The sequence below is a fragment of the Psammomys obesus genome, unplaced genomic scaffold (genome assembly GCF_907164565.1).
Source record: "Psammomys obesus unplaced genomic scaffold, mPsaObe1.curated_primary_1811, whole genome shotgun sequence".
Classification (NCBI taxonomy): domain Eukaryota; kingdom Metazoa; phylum Chordata; class Mammalia; order Rodentia; family Muridae; genus Psammomys; species Psammomys obesus.
In genome coordinates this window covers 15,619,958-15,640,972 of record NW_026592118.1, presented here as the reverse complement: position 1 = coordinate 15,640,972, position 21,015 = coordinate 15,619,958, and the positions used below count along the sequence as shown (strand labels likewise).

The window sequence follows — 21,015 nt, the reverse complement described above, 5'->3', positions numbered from 1 at the left end:
ATCGAGACAAAAACTAAGCACAGAAATAATTAAACTAACAAATGCCATGTATTAAATGGACCTAACAGATATCTACAGAACATTTTCCCCAAACACAAAGGAATATGCATTCTTCTCAGCACCTCATGGAACCTTCTCCAAAATGGACCATATACTTGGTCACAAAGTATCTTATGTCGTAACACATACAAGAAAATGGAAATAACCTCTTGAAACTTAATAGATCACCATGGATTAAAGCTAGATTTCAACAACAATGGAAACAAGAGAAAACCTACAAACTCATGGAAACTGAACAACTCTCTACTCAATGACCACTGGATCAGAGAAGATGTAAAGATAGAAATTAAAGACTTTCTAGAATTCAATTAAAATGAAGGGACAACATATCCAAACTTACGGGATACAATGAAAGCAGTACTGAGGAGAGTGTTCATAGCACTAAGTGCCTTCATTGGGAAATTGGAGAGTTCTCATACTAGCAATTTAAAAGTACATCTAAAAGCTCTAGAACAAAAAGAAGCAAACACACCCAAGAGGCATAGACAGCAGGAAATTATCAAACTCTGGACTAAAATCAATAACTAACCTAAACCCATGTGGGCTTACAGAAACGAAAGCCTCAACCAAAGAGCAAGCATGGTCTAGACCTAGACCCCAAATACATATGTGACTGATGGGCAGCTTGTCTTCATGTGGGTTCCCTAGTAAGTGGAGCGGGTGCTACCTACATCATGGACTCTGTTGCCTGCATTCGATCACTTTGCCCTATCCAGGCTGCCTTGCCTTGATGAGGAGGAGCTCAGTCCTGATGTGACTTGATATGCTGGGGAGGTCAATTAAAAAAAGTTTTATTTCCAGCCCGTGGGACTGTTAGGAGGCAGTAGAACCTGCAGGCTAAAAACCGGACACTGTAAGTGAAAAATAAGCATTTCTGGGGCTGGGGAGACGGCTCAGAGGTTAAGGGCACTGTCTGCTCTTCCAGAGGTCCTGAGCTCAATTCCCAGCAGCCATATGGTGGCTCACAAGCATCTTTCATGAGATCTGGTGCCCTCTTCATGCGGGTGTACATGAAGACAGAACAATGTATATGAAAGAAAGAAAGAGGAAGGAAGAAGGAAAGAAAGAAAAAAAATAAGCATTTTTTTTTCTTTTAAGTTATTCATCTCAGAAATTTTGTCCTGGCAACACAAAACTAGCACAATTTATGTCCACAACAATAACTAAGCAGCTGCCACACATGTGTTCAGTTGTATTGTGGGGTGAAGGTTGAAGACATTACCCTAAATGAGCTAGTCATTCTACTCACATGGAGAACTGAGTCAGCTCATGTGTGGAGACAGAAAGCAGAATGGCAGCCAGAAGGAGCCAGGCAAAAAGGAAGAAGGAAGTCAGGGATTTAAGGAGTGATGAGATGTAGCTGTCTGTGAGGCAGATAGTCATGGCTGCACAATGCAAAGATATTTAATTCCACAGAACTGACACATATAAGGATTAAAATGTTAATTTATGTTATGTGTATCTTTAAAAAGGCCCAAAAAGTTGGTTGCTTGAAACAATTAACAAAATTAACAACACATAAGCTAGTCTGATCAAGAAAAAACACAAACAAGAAACTAGTCTACTAAAAGTGAGACATGAAAAAAAAAAGCCTGTTAATGCAAACTTTACAGAAATAAAAAATGATTATAAGATAAAAATATGAAGTTATACCCCAACTACAGGAAGTACTATCAATAGTTATATCCCAAATATAGGAAGTGATAACAACAGTTATACCTCAAATACAAGAAGTTGACAAGGTTCCAGACATTCAAACTGTCAAAACTGACCCAAGAAATAAACTCTAAATAGGTGTATAATAAAGAAAGATGGAAATAAGCACACGAGTCTCCAACAAAGAAGAGCCCAGGACCAGATGGCCATTTTGGCAGATTCTATCAGACATTTAAAAGATAAGTAATACGAACACTTCTCACACTCTAACAAAAACAAAACAGGAGACAATTTCTCCAATTCCTCCTGAACTCATTCTATAAGGCCAATATTATCCAAATAAGGATGCCAAGAAGATATCACAAGAAAGAAAACATGTATTTCTTTATAATACACATGTAAACACCCTTAAGAAAACATATTGTTTAAAGGGTTATACATGGTAAATGACTAAGATTGGTCAGAGGGGCAGACTAGCTCAGAAAAGGAAAGGGATCATTGGGCATGAGGTGATGGGAGGCAAAGATGATCGAAATATATTGTGTACCTGTATTAATTGTTGTCGTGAAACTATGCACAATTAGCACGTGCTGATAAAAACAATAAAAATCAAAACCTACAGCAGGGATGTCCCACCTTGTTGTGGCCAGCCGCCCTGATTTCCCCATGAAATACGCTTAAGCCACTTCCAGGGAACAAATTATTCAGGGCAGCCAGTCTGTGTTCCTGGGCCATAGCCACTCTTACTCGATCCAAAATAAGCTAGCTGTTATTTCTTTCTTTGGAGGTGGGGAAAAAAAGAAAATCATAGTTCAATACACAAATACCACTCTATGTGACTTACAGTATGTTAATAGAGTGGAAGGTGGAAAGCAACTGATGAAGGTAACACATTTAACAAAAACCAACAGACTTATAAGGGGAAAAACTGCAGTGTAGAATACAATGGAATTCACTCAATCAAATCAAGAACATTAGAGGGTGGGGGAGACTGACAGATAATATCTTACTTATTATGAAAGTCTGAAACTTTCCTCTGAGACCAGAACAAAACAAGGATGTCTGTTTTCATCGCCTGTAATCAACAGTTAAGTTCTGACCTATGCAATTAAGTAAGCAAAAGAAATAACAGGCACAGTGGTGTAGAGTTGCTTTGTAGAATGTTTAAAATGAGCTAGAATTAGTTACAGCATCATAAATACAATAAAAGCACCAAATGGTACTCAATGGTTTAATAAGCAAAGTCTTTATTAGATTAATTTTATATCAATAAACTACACTTGGGGACTTTTGGAGACATATTCTAACATTCCCCAGAAACTCACTCCAGTGTTCAGTATTACTGTGATCAGTCATAAGTCAGACTGAAACTTTAAATATTACTTCTTGAGTTCACTTTCTTTACTTAAGAATTATAGTACACAACATACTTTCGATATATAGTTCTTATATGTGTGTGTAGAGAGATATATGTAGAGAGATATAAAGAGACAAACAGAGATGGAGCGAGTAAGGCTTATAATTATTTTATCTACATTTAAGACTACAAAAATCAATCAGTTCAACTGGTGGAAAAAAGAGATGTTCAATTTCTCTCTGCAGCCTAAATTCCAAAATAATGATTGTTTTTCAAAACTATGTAATATGAGCCAGTTTTGATAGTACATGCCTTTAATCCCAGCAACCGAGAGGCAGAGACAGGTGTATCTCTTTGAGTTTGAGGTGACTCTGGAAAGCTACAGCTATGTAGAGAGAACAAGAAACAAAATCTCTAATACACATAGAAAATACATCCAAAATGTTCTTAGTGTATCAGAAATTAGTGGTTCCTGAAGAGAGAGAATGATATGACCAGATTAAAGGAGAAACAGACATGTAAACAGACATGTCTTCTGTGAAAGCAAGAATAGCATATTCTTACATGGGAGTAGAGGAATTTCAATCCAGCAACATGGCTGTTCTAGGAAGGGATCACATCCAAAGACATTGTAGGTCTATGTGACCCAGGTGGGATGCAGTTGCACTCTGGATTATAGTATGATTTTGCCGGAATATAGACACACCCTTAGAACACACCTTTAATCCCAGACGATGAAGTTAATGTTAGTTTATAGATGGAAGCAGCCTTGCTTGAAAGTGAAGTCCAAACTGAAGGACAAAGTGATACCTTAGAGAAATACTTGATAGAATGAGTCAGAGATAGGATATGCCCAACTCTCACAAGAACAGGACAGGAAAAAGAGGCTACTTAAGCGCAGCAGAGGGAGAGAGAGGAGGGGTTTTTACTGAGAGTTTCTTCCTGGGACAGGTTTACAGAGAGAGGCTGCAGAGAGAACAGTCTAGACATGGGTGAAGACAGAAGGAGCCAGAGAATGAGAAAAAGCTAGAATAAAACACATTGCTAGAATTAGTTTGAGACAGGCAGACAATTCAGTCAGAAGCCAAGAGAAACCAATTTGAATCAGTCACCTGTAGAAGAGTTTGGGCCAGAACAGCTGAGTTGAACCAGCCAGTGAGAGTTCAGAAAGAGCTAGAAAGACCTGGGAAAGGCTCTCATCTCATCCCCTCACCTGAGGAAAAACAAAAGAAAACATAATAAAACATATCTGGTGCCCAACGTGGTTAAAAGGAAAACGCAGTGTGGCTGGAGATGGAGAAAGCCCACCAACATTGCCAAAAGCAGAGGATATCTGACAGAAATGTCACAGAGGACAGAAGACACTGGACATAAAGTCACAGGAAGAAATTTGGCTGTGATTGTCTCCAAAGGAAGCATCAGTTTTTTGAGTTCAGCTGGAAGCTCAAAAAGACTCAAAAGTATCTGGAGCTACAAGAGGCTCTGAGACAGCAAATCACTGTAACCCACCCCCAAAAGATCATTTATATAAACAGACTTTTCTTATTACATTAAAAAAAAATGGGAAACTCTCTTCCAGATCCCAAGGGTAGGACTTGAGGGGATTGAAGCATTCCTTGAAAAAGACTTTGCAGCATTTATAGCAACTGTGATCACCAAAGTAAACACTTCCATACTTTAAATTATAATCTTTATATACTTCATCTCAAAAATAACTGTACAACAAGAAGAAATAATTGTACAGCAAGAAAAAATTAGCTATGATAGCACAAAAGAGAAGAGAAAGTACTTTATGATGAACCTATGGTACCTGATGAAACTGCAGCTCAAAATAGACAGCCCATTGAACCTACAGTGCCACCTCTTAATGAAATTGAAGAAAGCCAACCATGCCCGTCACTTTCCCAGTTACCTGAGAACAAATGCCAGAAAATGGGAAAAATTCACAAAATGAACAACCAGCCTTGAATTCTGTTAAAATACAAGACCTCAAACAATTTAAAGAATCAATAATCAGATTTAAAAATCTGAAATGCATTCACCCTATGTGAGACAGATGTTAAATACCTGGGCTACCCCAACCCCCAATACTGAAATGATTTAGCAGCACCTGCACTGGAAGCTGGTTCTCAGTTGCAATGGCTGACATGGTGGCATGAAGAAGCTGCCATTATGAGAAATCATAATAGGTCTAAAGGTGTTAATATCATGAAAGATCAATTGTTAGGTGATGGTCAATATGCTTACTTACAAAAGCAGATGCAATTTGATGATTCTATCATTATACAATGTACTTTAATAGCTTTAAGAGCCTGGAATAAGACAGAGGAACAAGGAAAAAGGTCTATCCATGAAGATTATGCCAAGCCCCAAAGATACTTTTACTGATTTTTTTATATAGATTAACATCCACTATAAACAGGCGAGTGTAAGATCCAGATGTGAGACAGGCATTAATTGAAACTTCAGCTTTTGAAAATGCACATGCAGAGTGTATAAAAGATGTTCTACCTTTAAAAGCTTGATCAGCACCCATGGCTGAACAGATTAGAACTACTGCTGCTGATATTGACCCTAATGACTGTGTAATTGAACAAGTAATAGCCAATAACCGTAGATATCAAAATGTCCATTGTTTCAACTGTGGGAGACCAAGTCATTTGAAAAGGGATTGTAGACAAGGTGTTCCTAGAGATTTCTCTAGAAGACCTCAGCCTTCTAGGATTTGTAGAAGATGTGGTAAAGGTAGGCACTGGACTAATGAATGCAGATCAGCAAGAGATATTTGTGGTAATCCCTTGCTGATAGAAAACACCGTAAAAGATAATCCTTTAAATATGGGAAATTCCCTGAGGGGAAATGATAAACTGGCAACATACAACAGGGGCCAGGTATTTCCTGTCAGTAATCCACAGAGCAACTAGAGAAAACTAAACTAGGCATTGGAGATGTAATGCATGCTACAGAAGGAAGCACTGCCCTAGGCTTAGCTGTAAGTAAAAATCTCATACTATCGCCCAAATTCAATGCTATAAAATACCCACTGAAGTTCATGGACCTCTACCCCCAAAGACAGTAGGAATGGTTTTAGGATGAAGTAGCCAGACATCACAAGGATTCAATGTGCATCCAAGAATTATAGACGAAGACTTCAAAGTAGTAGAGATTTATACTGTCGCTTATGTAAAGTGTACAGTTTAAAGTGGGATATAAAATCGCTAGCTTTTACTGTTTCCATATGTCAAAATAGCTCTAATTGATAGAACAGGAGAATTGGAAGTACTGAAAGACAGGATTTTTTGGCAAACTGTTGTCAATGACCAAAGACCAAAAATAAAATTAAATGGTATTGAAACTGAAGGTCTGGTGGATATAAGATCTTGTATAGCTATAATCTCATGAGATCTTGGAATCCACGTTGGTTCTTTCAGAAGGTATCTAAACATTTTGTAGGGATTAGAACATTATACCAAGAAAACAAAGTGTAAAACTAATTAAATGTGTGGGGCCAGAATGTCAACCAGGAAGATTAAAGCCTTATGTGTCAGATATAACCACAAACCTATGGAGAAGAAATATATCACAATAATGGGGAGCTCAGATTAATATTCCTTCAATCTCAGACAATGGATACCTATTAACTGACACTGTATATTGACATTATATGTAATATGGCTTGATTGTTTCTGTGCTTAAATTGGTAAGAACCCCAGCTCAATGGCATGGAGCCAGGCATGGAATGCAAGTGACTAAGTGTCTACTTTAAAAGTTAAGAAATGCTTGTTTTTGATATGTGTAGATTCATAAAGATTTAACTGTAACTTGATAAACAGAAAGGGAGGATAAGATTGGCTGAAAGACACTGGGTTGTATAAAAAACTACTGCGTTAGATCAACCTGTATATTTTAAAGATGTTTAAACATCAAGATGAAAGTCAGTAAGAGATTTTGCCTCTATTTCCAGAGGTGATGAAAGACTATTGGTTCCATCAAATTGATAGCAATCTGATCTGAATAAGAGAAGCTTCTACATGTCAGGTGAGATTCAAAGAAAGAAGACACGCAGAAAGATAGCAAAGCAGATGATCCAGAAAACTGGTGCCCCCTGCATGGAACAACTCAACAAACTGGCTCAAAAAGAGCAGATCATTCATCAGGTTGGAAGAATGGAAAACCTTTATGCTGAAATGGGCATTTGCTGAAGGACAGATGATCAGGACTGTAGTTATGAAGGATGACTGCATCAACAGATCTTTGTAAGGACATTCAGACTGTTAAGTTTGTGCGATTACTAATTGTTTCTGTTGAAATAGTTAGACTGTGTACAATTTTTAGCTTAAATAGAAAGGTGAAAGAAGTAGAGGAATTTAAATCCAGCATCATGGATGCTCTGGCAACAGATCACATACAAAGATGTTCTAGGTCTATGTGATCCGGCTAGAATGCAGGCATGCTATGGATTGCTATATGATCTGGCTAGAATACAGACACACCCTTAGTACACACCTTTAATCCCAAACAATGGAGGTATGGTAGTTTATAGAAGGAAGCAGCCATGTTTGAAAGTGAAGTCTAAATGAGGGCCAGGCAAAGTGATGAATCAGAGAAAGATTTGACAGAATGAGTCAGAGACAGCATATGCTCTTACAAGAACAGGACAGGAAAGAGTACAGGGAGAAAAGTTTTTTTAACCGAGACTTTCTTACCAGGACAGTTTTACAGAGACAGGTTGCAAAGGGAAGAAGCTAGACACCAGTGAAGACAGAACAAACTAGAGAATGAGAAGGAGACAGAAGATTAAAACATATTGCCAGAATAGTTTGAGAAATTCAGTCAGAAGCCAAGAGAAACCAGCTTGAATCTTTCAGCTTAAAGAGGAGGTTAGGACAGAGCAACTGAGTTGAACCAGCCAGTGAGAGTTTAGAAAGAGCTTGAAAAGCCTGTGAATGGCTCTCATCTCATCCACTTATCTGAAAAAAATAAAAACAACATTTACACATGAGGCATATCTGGGAAATTAAGGAGTGTAATAATATTAATATTATTCTCATTGAAAGTATAAAAAAGGGATCCAAGCATAATGCCAGATAACTATGCATCTGTGTTCCTTCTCATCAGTCCAAAGGAGGGCCTAAGCAACAAAAGGAAAATAAGGAAAAAGATACAAGAGAAGGAAGGCACAGACATTAATCTGCTCGTAATAACAAATACGATTAAGAATGGAAGGTCAAACTGTGCAAACCAGGAAGTGTAACATGTGTTCCAGTACAATATAATCACTCATGGAGCTCTAAGTTTCTTCCGTACCAGCAGCAACCAATCTAAATGAGTCCCTTTCCCACAATGTCTTTACATTATTAGAAGAAAAATGTAAAGATACATTTGAACCCTGTGTGCATTTCCTCCGTTTCACCAAACTCATTCCAGGCCCCTGTCATTGATTTGAAGTGTTCTATTCTCATGCATGTCTTTTACGTCACTACATGTACATATGTCCTTAAGCCATATACACATCATTGCAATTGTTTCAAGATAAGAATTAAGGTATATGTATAGCATTTTCACATTGAAATTCTTCATATGAATTGAGGTTATATAGAGGGTATTAGTGTGTATGTCTGTAATTTGACTTTCGCTTTATAATTGTTAGACTTATCCAAAAGTAAGATATTAAGTACAAACATGAAATTCTTTCTCATTATCTGGAATCAGTTGGCTAAATAGTTTTTGAAACCTGTTGTTTTCTCTGGGAATATATATGGTGAGTAAAAAACTGAATCTCAAAGAACACATAGGTTAAAGACAAACAGCACAGTGGAAGCACAAAGCAGCCTTGGAAAATGGGAAATAACTTCAATAATCCTCAACAATAAAGCGAAAAAATTAATTCTTGTACGTCTATTATACAGAGATTATTTTATAGTCATTGAAAAGAACTTAGTAAATCTATATGCTGTGATATGGAAAGATTGCCAAGATACAAGAAAATGCAACCAACATGATCATCTTTATGTTGTAAGACAAAACTGTACTTAAAACCTTTAGGATTAAAGTGGGGAGAAAGTGGGAGCCAGAAGAGCATATATACGTCAACATAATTTCAGAAAAACTGATAAAGTAGATACTTTCCATAAGCAAATGGGATGAGAGGGAATGCTGTTAATACCCATTGTAAGATTTCATTAAAATAAGAATATATTCTTATATCTTTAGCAGAAAAACTGATGATACAGACATGAATTCTAGACAAAAGGGAAAAAAAGTGATCAAGAAGTACAGTCACAGGACCGATTCCTGGCGCTCACAATCTCATGACACTGAAGTCCCCTTAGCATTTTCCTCCTTTGGCTGGAGACAGGAGATGTGAGGCAGGAGGGCCAAGCGTACTCACTGACTGATCTCAGAGTCTTTGTTCGCAGGACACAGCCTTGGAAGTTCAAGCGCAGCACCGTTAGACGCCACTTTTGTAGAGTCTTCACCACGCATTTGTCTGCGATGTTTCTGGCTGTGGAAAAATCGATCTACCAGGGATAAGTAAAAAGCATTAAGAAATGTGAGAGGGCTATTTTGCACAACATTTTTAAACATTCTTAAAGCATCAAATACACCAGAAGCTCTCCGTAGAGTTGTTCCCAGACAGAAAAAAAGATACTAAAACGTTTTAGTGCTCTGGTGTGCAAATTCCCAAAAATAAAGACTATCTTTGTACACACACTTCCAAAGGTATTAGATTCGGCCAGTGAGAGATAAAGTACACCAGGATAAAAGTTTGTAACACTTTTTCTGAAGTTGGGGATCAAATCCCCATACATGCTAGGCAAGCAAGTACTCCACCACTGAGCTATATACTCCGTGTACATTCAGCATCCAATCTTTTGTGAGTTCAGACATACAAAGTAGAAAAACAGTGCGATCTCCTATATCAAAAAGCTGGGAGAGCTCAGAGAATTTGTAACAGCTTGTATTCTTGAATTGCATATGCTTTTGTGATTATCAGTCAATCTGAAACTAACCCTGACCTCTAAGAATTTACAATCATGTGCATGTATAAAAGAACAAGAAGCAAGATTTTAATAGCAAAAGATGGAGTCAGCCTAATGCCTTCCAATGAAATTGATTAAATACATGCAACATACAACATAAGGCTGGACAGGAGATGAACTTGGGGCGAAAGAACATAATACAGTAAAAGAATACATGAACCGACATGACCCAACTATTCTATATACTCTAGTTCAGTCCAGGGACAACATATCTTATCTAGGAATTTAAGGACAAACTGTTTTCATGAATGCTACTTGATGCCATTCTTATGCTAAGTGTTGCTTCTCAGAACTCAGGATTCTATTTTAGAAGAACCTGGAGAGCAGAGGTCCTGCACTGCTCTTTAGGAGAAGAGCAAGTGGCAGGTGAGGGGTTTCCTCATTACTGTCTAATAATTGAGTGCACACTTTGTGGACAGTCAGATTACAGCTTGAATTCTAACCCAGGCACTTACTGACGTGTCCTATTGGTCCTATTATGTAACTAACTTGTTTTTCTCACATGTGAAATGAGGAACACGGCAGTGCCTCTCTATGGAGGTAGCACCGATTAACTGCCTAGAATAGTGCCCAGTGAACGGGCTGAGCTTAAATTGCAATTATTGGTTACTAATCCAAAACCCATGACCAGGCCTCACAAAAGGGGAAATAAAAAAACTTTTCAAACTGTGTAAGGTATAGACATAAGCCTGTTTGATACTGTAAACACTGCATACAAGACACTCCTGTTACTACCTGGCATTTTCTAACATCAACATCTAGGCTAATGGGTCTTTTTTAATATTATTATTCTGGTATTATTTCTACACTCTTTTTACAAGCTGGAAATGACTCTGCATCTCATTCCAAAGAGACTCACAGAAGTCTCATGGCCAACTATAAAAATGAGGCATACAATATGCCTTGGTGACTTCTTATGTCCCTTGGATGATGCTATAACCTCAGTAGGATCCCTTTTGGTGTCTGCCAAGGTCCAGTGGCCATTGTTTTACCTGTTTTCTCCAGCTGGTTCATAGGTGACTTCACCACTTTCCCTCATTGATAATAACTGGAGGACTGATGATGCCATGTACTGACCTGTGTCCAGGGGTCCAGACACTAGATACAAAATCTTTAAGCTTTTTCACAGAAACTGAGGAGTGGACGGTGTACCAGAAAACTACAACTCCATGACTGTGCATCCCATCAGGACTCCATCTAGTTCTGACTTTACTGTTCAGGTCTCAGTCTGTGCAATACCGCCAATGAGCTGACAAATTAGATTGCCTGCCTTGTGATTTAGTTTAGCAAAGTGATTCTAAAACCAGAGCCTGCAACTGTTCTACCGACCAGAAGGATTGTAAAGACAGGCTGCTGTGGATGGCTACTCTGAGCTCCCAGCTCTGAGTGGGGTGAGCCTAGGAATGTGCATCTCAGACAAGCTCTTCTGTGATGCTGATGCTATTGGCTCAGGACCACACTCAGAGAACAAATGGCTTAAAAGTAACTAATCTCTTATTTATGTGATGGCTGTTTGGGGGTATTCCTGGAAAACTCATAAAGAAAGAAAACGTGAATATAAGTGTTCTAGAGGAAAAAAAAATAACACCTGCACAATATCAAATAGACTGATCCTGCAGAAGCCTGGCAGGGATTAGAAAAAGTCAACGGAGACCCATTGGATACAAGTGTAGAAAAATAAGCCTATGGCAGGGAAGAACAAAGCCAGAATTGAGAGTGTCCTTGGGTTCTCCTTCCTCTTAGCTCTGCCTTTCCCCGGGACTGTTTAAAAATGGCACAGCAATATGCAGGCAATGAGAAACTAAGATAAGAAACTGGATGTTCAAACCTTGGGTGCCTCAAACAATACAGCTAAAAATATCACCAGTATTTATACATTAATTTTCTTGTTTATCAATCAGCCCTTCCTACTCAAAGTCCATGTTAACGGCTGCTCTCATCAGTTCTACACGTCAACAGCCAAGTTCAGTAAGGACACGCCCCTTTCTCAGAACTAACCTTATAGTTGTGAGCTATGAGATGGTCATTACCAATCTTACACTCTGAGTTGTTTTCCCCGCTCAGGGCTGGGCAGATGGCCCAGTGGTTAATAGTCTGGTTGCTCTCCTCGAGGAGCCAGGTTCCGTTCCCAGAAGCCGTGTGCTACACAATGGCTTCTGTAACTCCAGTCCCAAAAACTATAATGCCCTCTTCTGGCCTTGCAGGTACCAGGCATGCACATGGTCATAGACGTACATGCAGGCAAAATACCCATATGCAAAAAGTAATTATAAAAATTAATATCAATGAAAGTTTTTTCTTCTTTTATTTTTTTGGGGAGGGGTTAAGACAAGGTCTCACTATGTATCCTTGGCTGAGCTGAACTTACTATGTAGACCAGGCTGGCCTTGAACTCACACAGATCTGCCTGCCTCTACCTCCTGAGTGCTAGCTAGGATTAAAGACACGCACTATCATGCCTAGCTCAAACAGTTTTTTTTTTCTTTTCTTTAAAAAGTTTCTTTCTTGCAGTGAAGAGCTCATCACAGACTGAGCCTGGGCTCATCAGCAGGAATAAGAACACAAATAAGGAAACAAGGATGGGGCATAGCTCATCCAACAAAAATGGGGCTTTGCTTCAATATGAAAATAATATCCAATAAATTATTTAAAAAATAAAAATAATATCCAGCTTACATATCCCACCATTTATAATTTAAAATCCAAATATGAAAGAAAGAAAGAGAGAAAGAAAGAAAATCCTGATAGAGCTCTTAAGATAATGTTATTCTCTGTTTTTTACCTCTTCCTTCAGGTTTGTGCTGACCAAAACCAACCAACAGACAAACCAAAAACACAGAGAGTGCTTTCTGGTGGTGGCCACAGAGAAGGGAGGGAGGAGCAGGGAAGAAGGCAGTTCTGCTGTAGGGCTGTGCCTAAGCCCATTCCCACCGCCCTTCCTACACGAGTACTCACGGCATTCCATAAGCAGCGTCTCTGTACCATCGACATCCAGGAGCGGTTCACTTGGCCACACACAAGCATTTCTTTCAACGTGAGGTACAGGAAAATCTAAACGCAGAGGAAAGAGAAATACTTTTGAATGATATATGAATTTTGGTCGTAGTTCTTTCATTGTGTGTGTTAGTAACAGCAATGTCTTCTGCATATTAGAGAAGTAGACATTTAAGGACTAGAGGTACCTCTCAAGGGAGGGATTTATCTGAAGTCTAAGACTTTATCAGCTGCTGCCTTTTATCACACGGTGGAATGTCATCCTTTTCTAAAGATGTGCTCTATGCTACATAATTTTTTTGTTATTTGTTTGTTTTGTTTTAGTTTGTTTGATTTGAGACAGAATCTCACTGTGCATCTCTGGCTGACCTGCAACTTGATACACAAACTAGGCTAGCCTTGAATTTACAAATATCTTCCTGTCTCTGCCTCCCAAAATTGGGATTAAAGGCACGTGCCGTCACACACAGCCACGCACTGCGTCCTTATAGTGAGTGAGTCCTGTACAAAGTCCTAAGCTCAGTAACTCATGCTCTTTCCTGGTTCTCTAGAGCCATTTGAGGGACAGTGATGAGTTTCCTCAGACCTCTTATAACCACGAATCTGAGAATGTTTTTTTTAAACTGCATCATTAAGTATAACCTTTCAACAAATTTAACAGAACAGTATACGGAACTCTATAATGTGGTGTATGTTCATAGTTCCTTACAATAGCTTCTTACTATTGAGCTGCAAGCTCTGTACAGGGAGTTTCGTGTAGACCTCTTGAAAATGTGATCATGTGATCCTTCAAATTGATAGCTACAGAGGGATAGTGAAAAGATGGACATGTTTGTTTTGGTTTCTGAATGAAGGTCATATTCTGGAAGAAAGCTAATGATTTTTCTCTAGATGGTAACTGATCCACAGAACTCATTCGATAACTGCTAAGATAAAATTAATTTATTTTTAAGTTACGATATTCTTGGGAAAGCTCAATGAAAGCTCTGGCTTCTATCTCTGGAAAAATAGTAGACTGGAAAAAAAAATACTCTTGATACAAAACATCAATGAATACTAGAACAAATGTTAAACATTAAACATATCTTGAATTTTTTTAAGTTAAGGAAGTCTTGAGACCTCTAATCCCCATAAATCCAAACTGACAAAGCACTGCTACAATTGTGTGGAGTGGCAAGAGGAATGGTTTCATAACAAGCAGGCTCTGTAAGTCTATGCAGGCCTAGAAGACAGTCACCAAGCTTATACAACATTATATATATATTGCAGTGCCATTGGAACAAAAACACAAATAAAGCTACCCAAAGAACTGGTAGCCAAAGACCACCTACCGTTCCTATTTCAACCATCCATGGACTCCACCTGAAATTTATGACCTTTGCAGCTGGGTTTGATCTGTTAGCCTGCAACGGAGTTCCAAGCTGAAAACAACCCTGGGACATTGGTCAGAAATTAATCATTTTCTCTAAAGAGACACATACTGGAACCAAGCATTATAGAACTGCTGCAGATTACACCCAAATAAAATGAAAGGTTAGCAACAACAACAAAAAAATGTGGAACATGAGGGGGAAAAAATCCAACAAGAATGAACAGAGATGAAAACAACAGCATCTTAGACTGTGATTACAAAACCTTTATGGTTTAAGATAATAAATTCAGGGAAGGTGACAATCTCAAAAAAGATACTTTCAAAAACATAAAAGCCTAAAAACTAAATTGGAACAGGAGAGATGGCCCAGTGGTTCAGAGCCTGTGCTGCTCTTTCAGAAGACCTCAGTTCCGTTCCCAGCACCCACATCAGTTCACAGCTGCTGTGACTCCAGATCTTGGAGGATCCCATGCCCTCTGGACTCTGAGCATGTCCATGTGTGCTTGGATGCACACACACACACACAGACACACACACACAGAGAGAGAGAGAGAGAGAGAGAGAGAGAGAAATCTTTAAAAATAAAATTCCTGCGAAACGTAAAACTCAATAGATGAGTTAAAACAGTAGAAAGTAAGCAACTATGTATCTGAAAAAAATTTAGAAAAATAAAGCACAAATAGATTAGAAAATATAAAAGACAAAGGAGGCAAGAAGACATGTTACATAGCATGAAAAAGTCTAATATACGTCTTCACAGAATAACCACAAATTAAAATGTTCTAGGAAAAAAAAAATCTGATGGGATAATGAAATTGCAAACAGCCAAAAGCAAGAACAACAAAATTGTAATGTAACCAGAGATAAATTGCTTACAAAGGAATTGTACTTGGATGGTGTCTGAGTTCTTTTCCTGCTGATAAAAGACCCTGAAAAAAGCAATTTAAAGAAGAAAGCGTATGTTGGCTCATGGTTATCAGGGTACAGTCCCTCAGGGAAGGAAGTTGTGACTGAGGGAGCCAGGATGCAATCCACTCTGGCAGGAAGAGGATACAAGAGCCCGAGACAGCTGGTCAACGTCAAACCCAGTCAGGGAGCAGTGGGTAGTGAATGCGCGTGCTCAGCTAGCTTTCTCCTTTCCGTACAGTCCAGGAACCACTCAGCTGGAAGGTCACCTCCCGCTTGTGGGATGGTTCTTCCCTGCCCCTGCTAACCTCGTTAACATAATCCCTCACAGGTACTCGAGCAGCAAAATAATCCCTCGCTGGTGTGTCGGGAGATGTGCCTTTGAGATGATCCCAGATCCTGTCAGGCTGACAGTTAACAGTAATCATCACAGGGTGCAAAAAAAAAAAAAATAAATAAAAATAAAAATAAAAATAAAAATAAAAAAATAGGGCAGGAATCAGAAGATAAGCAGTGATCTCAGGAGCCACGTTCCGTAATGTACAACTCAGGAATGACCACAAAGAAAATTTCCGAAGACTATTGAAATTCCCAAAAGGGCGGGGGGGGGGGGGGGGGAGGGATACAAAGAGTTTAGGATGAGCAAAGAATCTAACAAGTGTATATAACTAAACACAATAACCTTGTAAAGCAGTAGTATAACTAAAACATTAGATTGGGGGCTGAAGAGATGGCTCAGCAGTTAAGAATGGTCTGAGTAGCTTGCAACTGCCTGTGACTTCCGTTCCAGGGGATACACTGCCCTCTCCTGGCCCCTTCAGCACCTGCACACTTTCCCCCACCCCCCCAAATTTTAAAGAAATTAAACACTAGATGATAATAACCTAAGAGCAGAAAGACAATAATCGGGACTAAAATATTCTAAATCCAGTTTTTGTTCGGGAAGAAAATATATCCATTCATATTGGTCTTATTAAAAAAGTGTGCCTGTACTAGCTTCAGTTTAAACACTACAAAGAAGCATGGCCCTTGAGTCTGAGGATGAAATGAAAACTCAGGAAGTGTTCCATACTCTTCAAACTGCCTTCTCAGTATTCCTGTTTATACTCATACATAAGTCCTACTCTTGGCCTTAATCAGAGAATCCTCTCTTTCTGGTGAACACTGGGGAATACAGAGACTCATAGTAATGAGAATAAGTGATGGCTGAGGGCCCATCCCTAATCAGTATATTGATATCATGTTCTCAGAGAATACTGCAGAAGAGGGGCAGGAAGTGTGTAAGAACGGCAAGATAGGGGCAGGACTGGGAATATCTCCATCTGGGCAGGACACGGACTCACAGCGGCTGCAGATGTCTGTGCTGGGTCTGCACAAAAACAGGGCCTGTCAACCCTTGGCATGGTTGGAGCAGTTCCTGTCTCTGCAGAACTGTCTGCTACTGATTTCCTCAGTGAGAGGGGAGCCATCTTCTTCAGTTGTGTGTCCACTAGTGACCCCACCAGGCTGCATGGGCGGCTCCAACCTTAGTGCTCACACAGATGTCTCTGGTTAAACGAAATGAGTCACAAAACAAAGGCCAGAGTCCTGAGTCTTGGGGAGGGGCTTGGTAGAGATGCTGAGTGCAGGGTTAATAGGGATGGAAAGGAGTTAGGACAGACTGAACACAGTGGGAGAGAGTGCCAGGACACATTACACAGATGTATGAAATTTCAAAGAACACGATCATGTTTTATAAAAAGAAGTTCATGTTTTGAAAATAAGAGTCATCAGTGAAATAGCAGGAAAATATTGTATATCTTCTACAGATGAAAGCAGGAAAATGTTAAAAGTCCTTTTTTGTTTGGTTGGTTTTGTTTCTCTGTGTAGCCTTGGCTTTCCTGGACTTGCTTTGTAGACCAGGCTGGCCTCAAACTCACAGAGATTAAAACTCAATTTTTAAAGAGGCAGGAAGTAAAAGGGTCTATAAAATTATGACTACATGTAAAATGAAATAAGAACAGAAGTATGTCAATAGCCACACACTTCTGTCTGTTATGCTTTACTGACTAAATCAGGCGGGGAGCCCATTGCTGTTCCTTAGATTTCTTTGCATGTCTAAAATAGCTTATGATCTCACTTTTGAATAAAAGACATAGGAATAATTTCAACTAAGGAGGTAAAAAAGTAGTATCCACACTGAAAATGATGAAACGCAGTTGACAGGTATGGAACATGATGAAATAAATAGAGCAAGAGTCCGTGTTTGTGAACTGGAAGACACAATAAGAATGTAAGAGGAACTAAACCAGGATTTACAACTGTCGGTGAGACCTGTACAATTGAGACCTATACAAGAGAATCCCACCACTTATCCAAAGAACAGACAATACAAACAATAAAAATACCAAGATGTTAATTCTATCTGAAGTCTACAGATTCAATCAAGTCTGTCAAATTTCCAAAGGCTCTTTTTTGTAAAACTGAAGCCAAAATCCTCAAATTTGCATGGAATTGTAAAAAGTCTCAAACAGTCAAAACAGCTTTAAATAACAACAGTCAGAGAGGCCACATTTTCTGACTTCAGGCTTACTAAAAGCTGCAACAACCAAAACACTAAGTCACAGAACAGACATACAGATCATGGGACGGAAGGGAGAGTCGAGAAATAGACACGTACATCTATGGTTAATTAATGTTCAGCAAGGAAACCAAACAATTCTGTGGTGGAAGAACAGTTGCTCAATAAAGTGGGCACCCAAATATAAAGGAATGGACATTGGACATACTTCTATACCTCTTTCCATATAAAAACAAATTTACTCCAAGAACCAAAACTATAAAATTCTTAGGGGAAAACATAAAGGTAAGTTTTGTGATCTCAGAAGCACAAGCAACACGGGGAAAGATAAATCCCATTTCATCAAAGTGTAAAACTTTCATAGACTGAAATATGGAAAAGGAGGGAAACCCTTCACTTTTGGTTTATGTGTTGCCATTGCCACTGTGTCATGGGGGAGTATACTTATACGTACACACTGTGTGCGTGTGCGTGTGCGTGTGCGCGTGTGCGTGTGCGTGTGTGTGTGTGTGTGTGTGTGTGTGTGTCTGTGCACCAACATGTAGCGCTAAAAGGTTGACATTAGGATGTCTTCCTCGCCTTATTTCTTTATTTCTTTACGACAGTCTTTCAGTGAGCGTAGAGGCCAGACTTTGGCTAGCCTGCCTGGACAGTGATTCTCCAGGGTCTGCTTGTCTTCCGTCCCAAGCCCTGGGGATACGGATGCATTCTACTCAGCTTGTCAGGTGGGTGCTGAGGATCTGAACTCCAGCCTTCATGCTTTCAAGCCCTTCAGCCACTGAGACTCCTCTCCGCCCTTGTTACTAGATGGTTTTTATTAGCAAACTTAGTTTATTTTACCCACCTTTAGGATCAAGTCTTTCTCAACTCTAAGTTCTGATGGGCTATTAATTCTAACAACAAAAGCACCCATATCTAAGTGGCTCCCGCCCATTATTCAGATGCTAAATTCTTGCACAGATGGATTTGAATTTTCACCTAAAAGCTATACCTTGCATTGCTGCTTACCTAGTACAGAAGATTCCGCAATGCCTTTCCCAATGTGTGCATTTGACACTTTTCCCAACGTGCAGGGCATTAGTCATTTAGTTATTACCTCATTTAACATTTACCTGTTAGATGCCTATTTTACAATGTCATACCTCATTAATTCCATATGAAGTGTCCCAGAGATACTTGAAAAAAAAAAAAAAAGTTCCACATTTCAGTGTGGAATAAGCTATTCCAGGCCTACACTTTACCACAAACCTCTACTTTCTCCTAAGGAATGGGGCCATCATTACATAATATACAAAGAATTTTCAAATGTTCATATGCAAAAACCCTTGGAAATACTAGAAATTAATTCCACATGCAACACTGGTTGTTGCCAATATAACTCCAGGGAAGAACATCGGCGTGGAGAACTAGACTTTCCATCTTAATCCCACAGATAATCCCCAGCTGAGTTACTTTGTGTAAGCCAGAAAAGTGACAAGATTCGGCACAGAGAAAAAGAGGAGTTTTAAGGAAAGTGCACCACAGACATCCGTGCTTAGGGAGCTATCACTCTGTTAAAGCCTCAGCACCTGCTCTGTGCCTCGGGGTCTCAGGAGACAAAAGAGCATCTAGAAAGGAATGGAAGGATGTCACAAGAAAACAGAAGATGAGAGAAAAAAAAAAAAACAAACCTCCTGAGTAAGGGGAGAACAACAGTGGCAAAAAAAGAACCTCTGGGTACAAGGAAGCCAGCACCCCCAGGAAACTGAAGTGGATTGGGGCACCACGTGACCCAAGTTAAGGTTACAGAGGCAGTAGCAGGAGTCAAGCAGGGGTCTGAGAGTTTTCAAGCCTGCAGCCGTCTTCCTCCCTCCTGACTCATGTGAATGAGAGGGGAGCTCCCAGAAGATAATGAGGATTCTCTCATGACAGGCAGTCTGTAGGATGTCGGCTGTCCACAGAAGCACACCAGATAGTTGATCCTCAATGACAAAAAGTGTAAAGAAAGACCTTTGGCACCTTCTGGACCAGAAGCTCTGAGTTTAAGATTCCATGATTCTCTGCTGAAAGATGCAATACTTTCCATGCAGGGAAAAAAAAAAAAGTGTGATGTTCATAAGAACTAACTTTCTTCTCCCATCTTCTGGAATGAGCTTGGTATCAGGGTATTGGCACGAGTGTCCCACATGAGACCAGCAAGAAGAACTGGGGAGAAACTAAGCAGAGTTACTATAGGCTGGATTGTAGAAGCTAGCTCACAAGAGGAGGACTTCCTGACAGATCTCTCTGGCAGTACCAGAGACACCCCTCCGCCTTTATTTGTTAGACTGTGTAGTTACTAATGGATAGCATGTGAGGAATTCTTGCTTGTAAACACAATAGAAAACAAACAAAAAAGTCCAGACGCAACTCCCATTGTAGAGGAGGAAAAATTACAGTGTAAATCTTCAAATTCGGCATAACTTATGCATCTCTGAAGTACCTATATTACTGAATAGCTATCATAGTTTGTTTTCCATTGCTATCATACAATGAACAAAGAATCTTTGGGAGAGTTTATTTGATTTATATGTCCTGTCACAGACCATCAGTGAGGGAAGCCAAGGCAGCAACTGAAGCAGAGACCACGGAGAAACACTGCTGACTGGCCTGCTCCCCGTGGTTTACTCAGCTTGCTTTCTTTTACCAGGAGAATGGCCTGACTAGGGATGACCCCACCCATAGTGGGCTGGGCCTTCCTCCAACAGTTATTAATCAAGAAAATGCTCCACAGACTCACATAGGTACAATCCTTCAATAACGAGTCCTTCACCCCCCGATGAATCTAGCTTGTGCAAGATGACAAACCGCCAGAGTATACAAATGTTCTCTATTAACCAAGTCCTTCTCTGAGAACCAGACACTCAGGTTACTCAGTGAAACTGCTGAAGGGGTTCTCATCAGCTTCTTAAGGCTTGTAAAATACAAACAGGAAGAGATGAAAAGAGGGGAGGTAAACAACAACAACAAAAAAAAAAAACGTCCCTTGATTTCCTTTAGGCCACCAGAATTTCTCTCTGACAGTTGGATCCAGCGGTCAAGCAGGCCT

The 21,015-nt window shown here is 39.5% G+C and overlaps 1 protein-coding gene across 1 annotated transcript in view; it reads right to left on the bottom strand.

Moving 5' to 3' along the window:
* The window catches only part of Fbxl13 (F-box and leucine rich repeat protein 13), a 197,424-nt gene that overhangs the window by 120,975 nt on the left and 55,434 nt on the right, over window positions 1–21,015 (bottom strand). The window contains exons 8-9 of the mRNA XM_055612592.1: window positions 13,072–13,167; window positions 9,465–9,594 (exon numbers count right to left, since the gene is read on the bottom strand). Coding sequence (XP_055468567.1) covers window positions 9,465–9,594; window positions 13,072–13,167 — 226 coding nt within the window. The remainder of the gene's footprint in view (window positions 1–9,464; window positions 9,595–13,071; window positions 13,168–21,015) is intronic.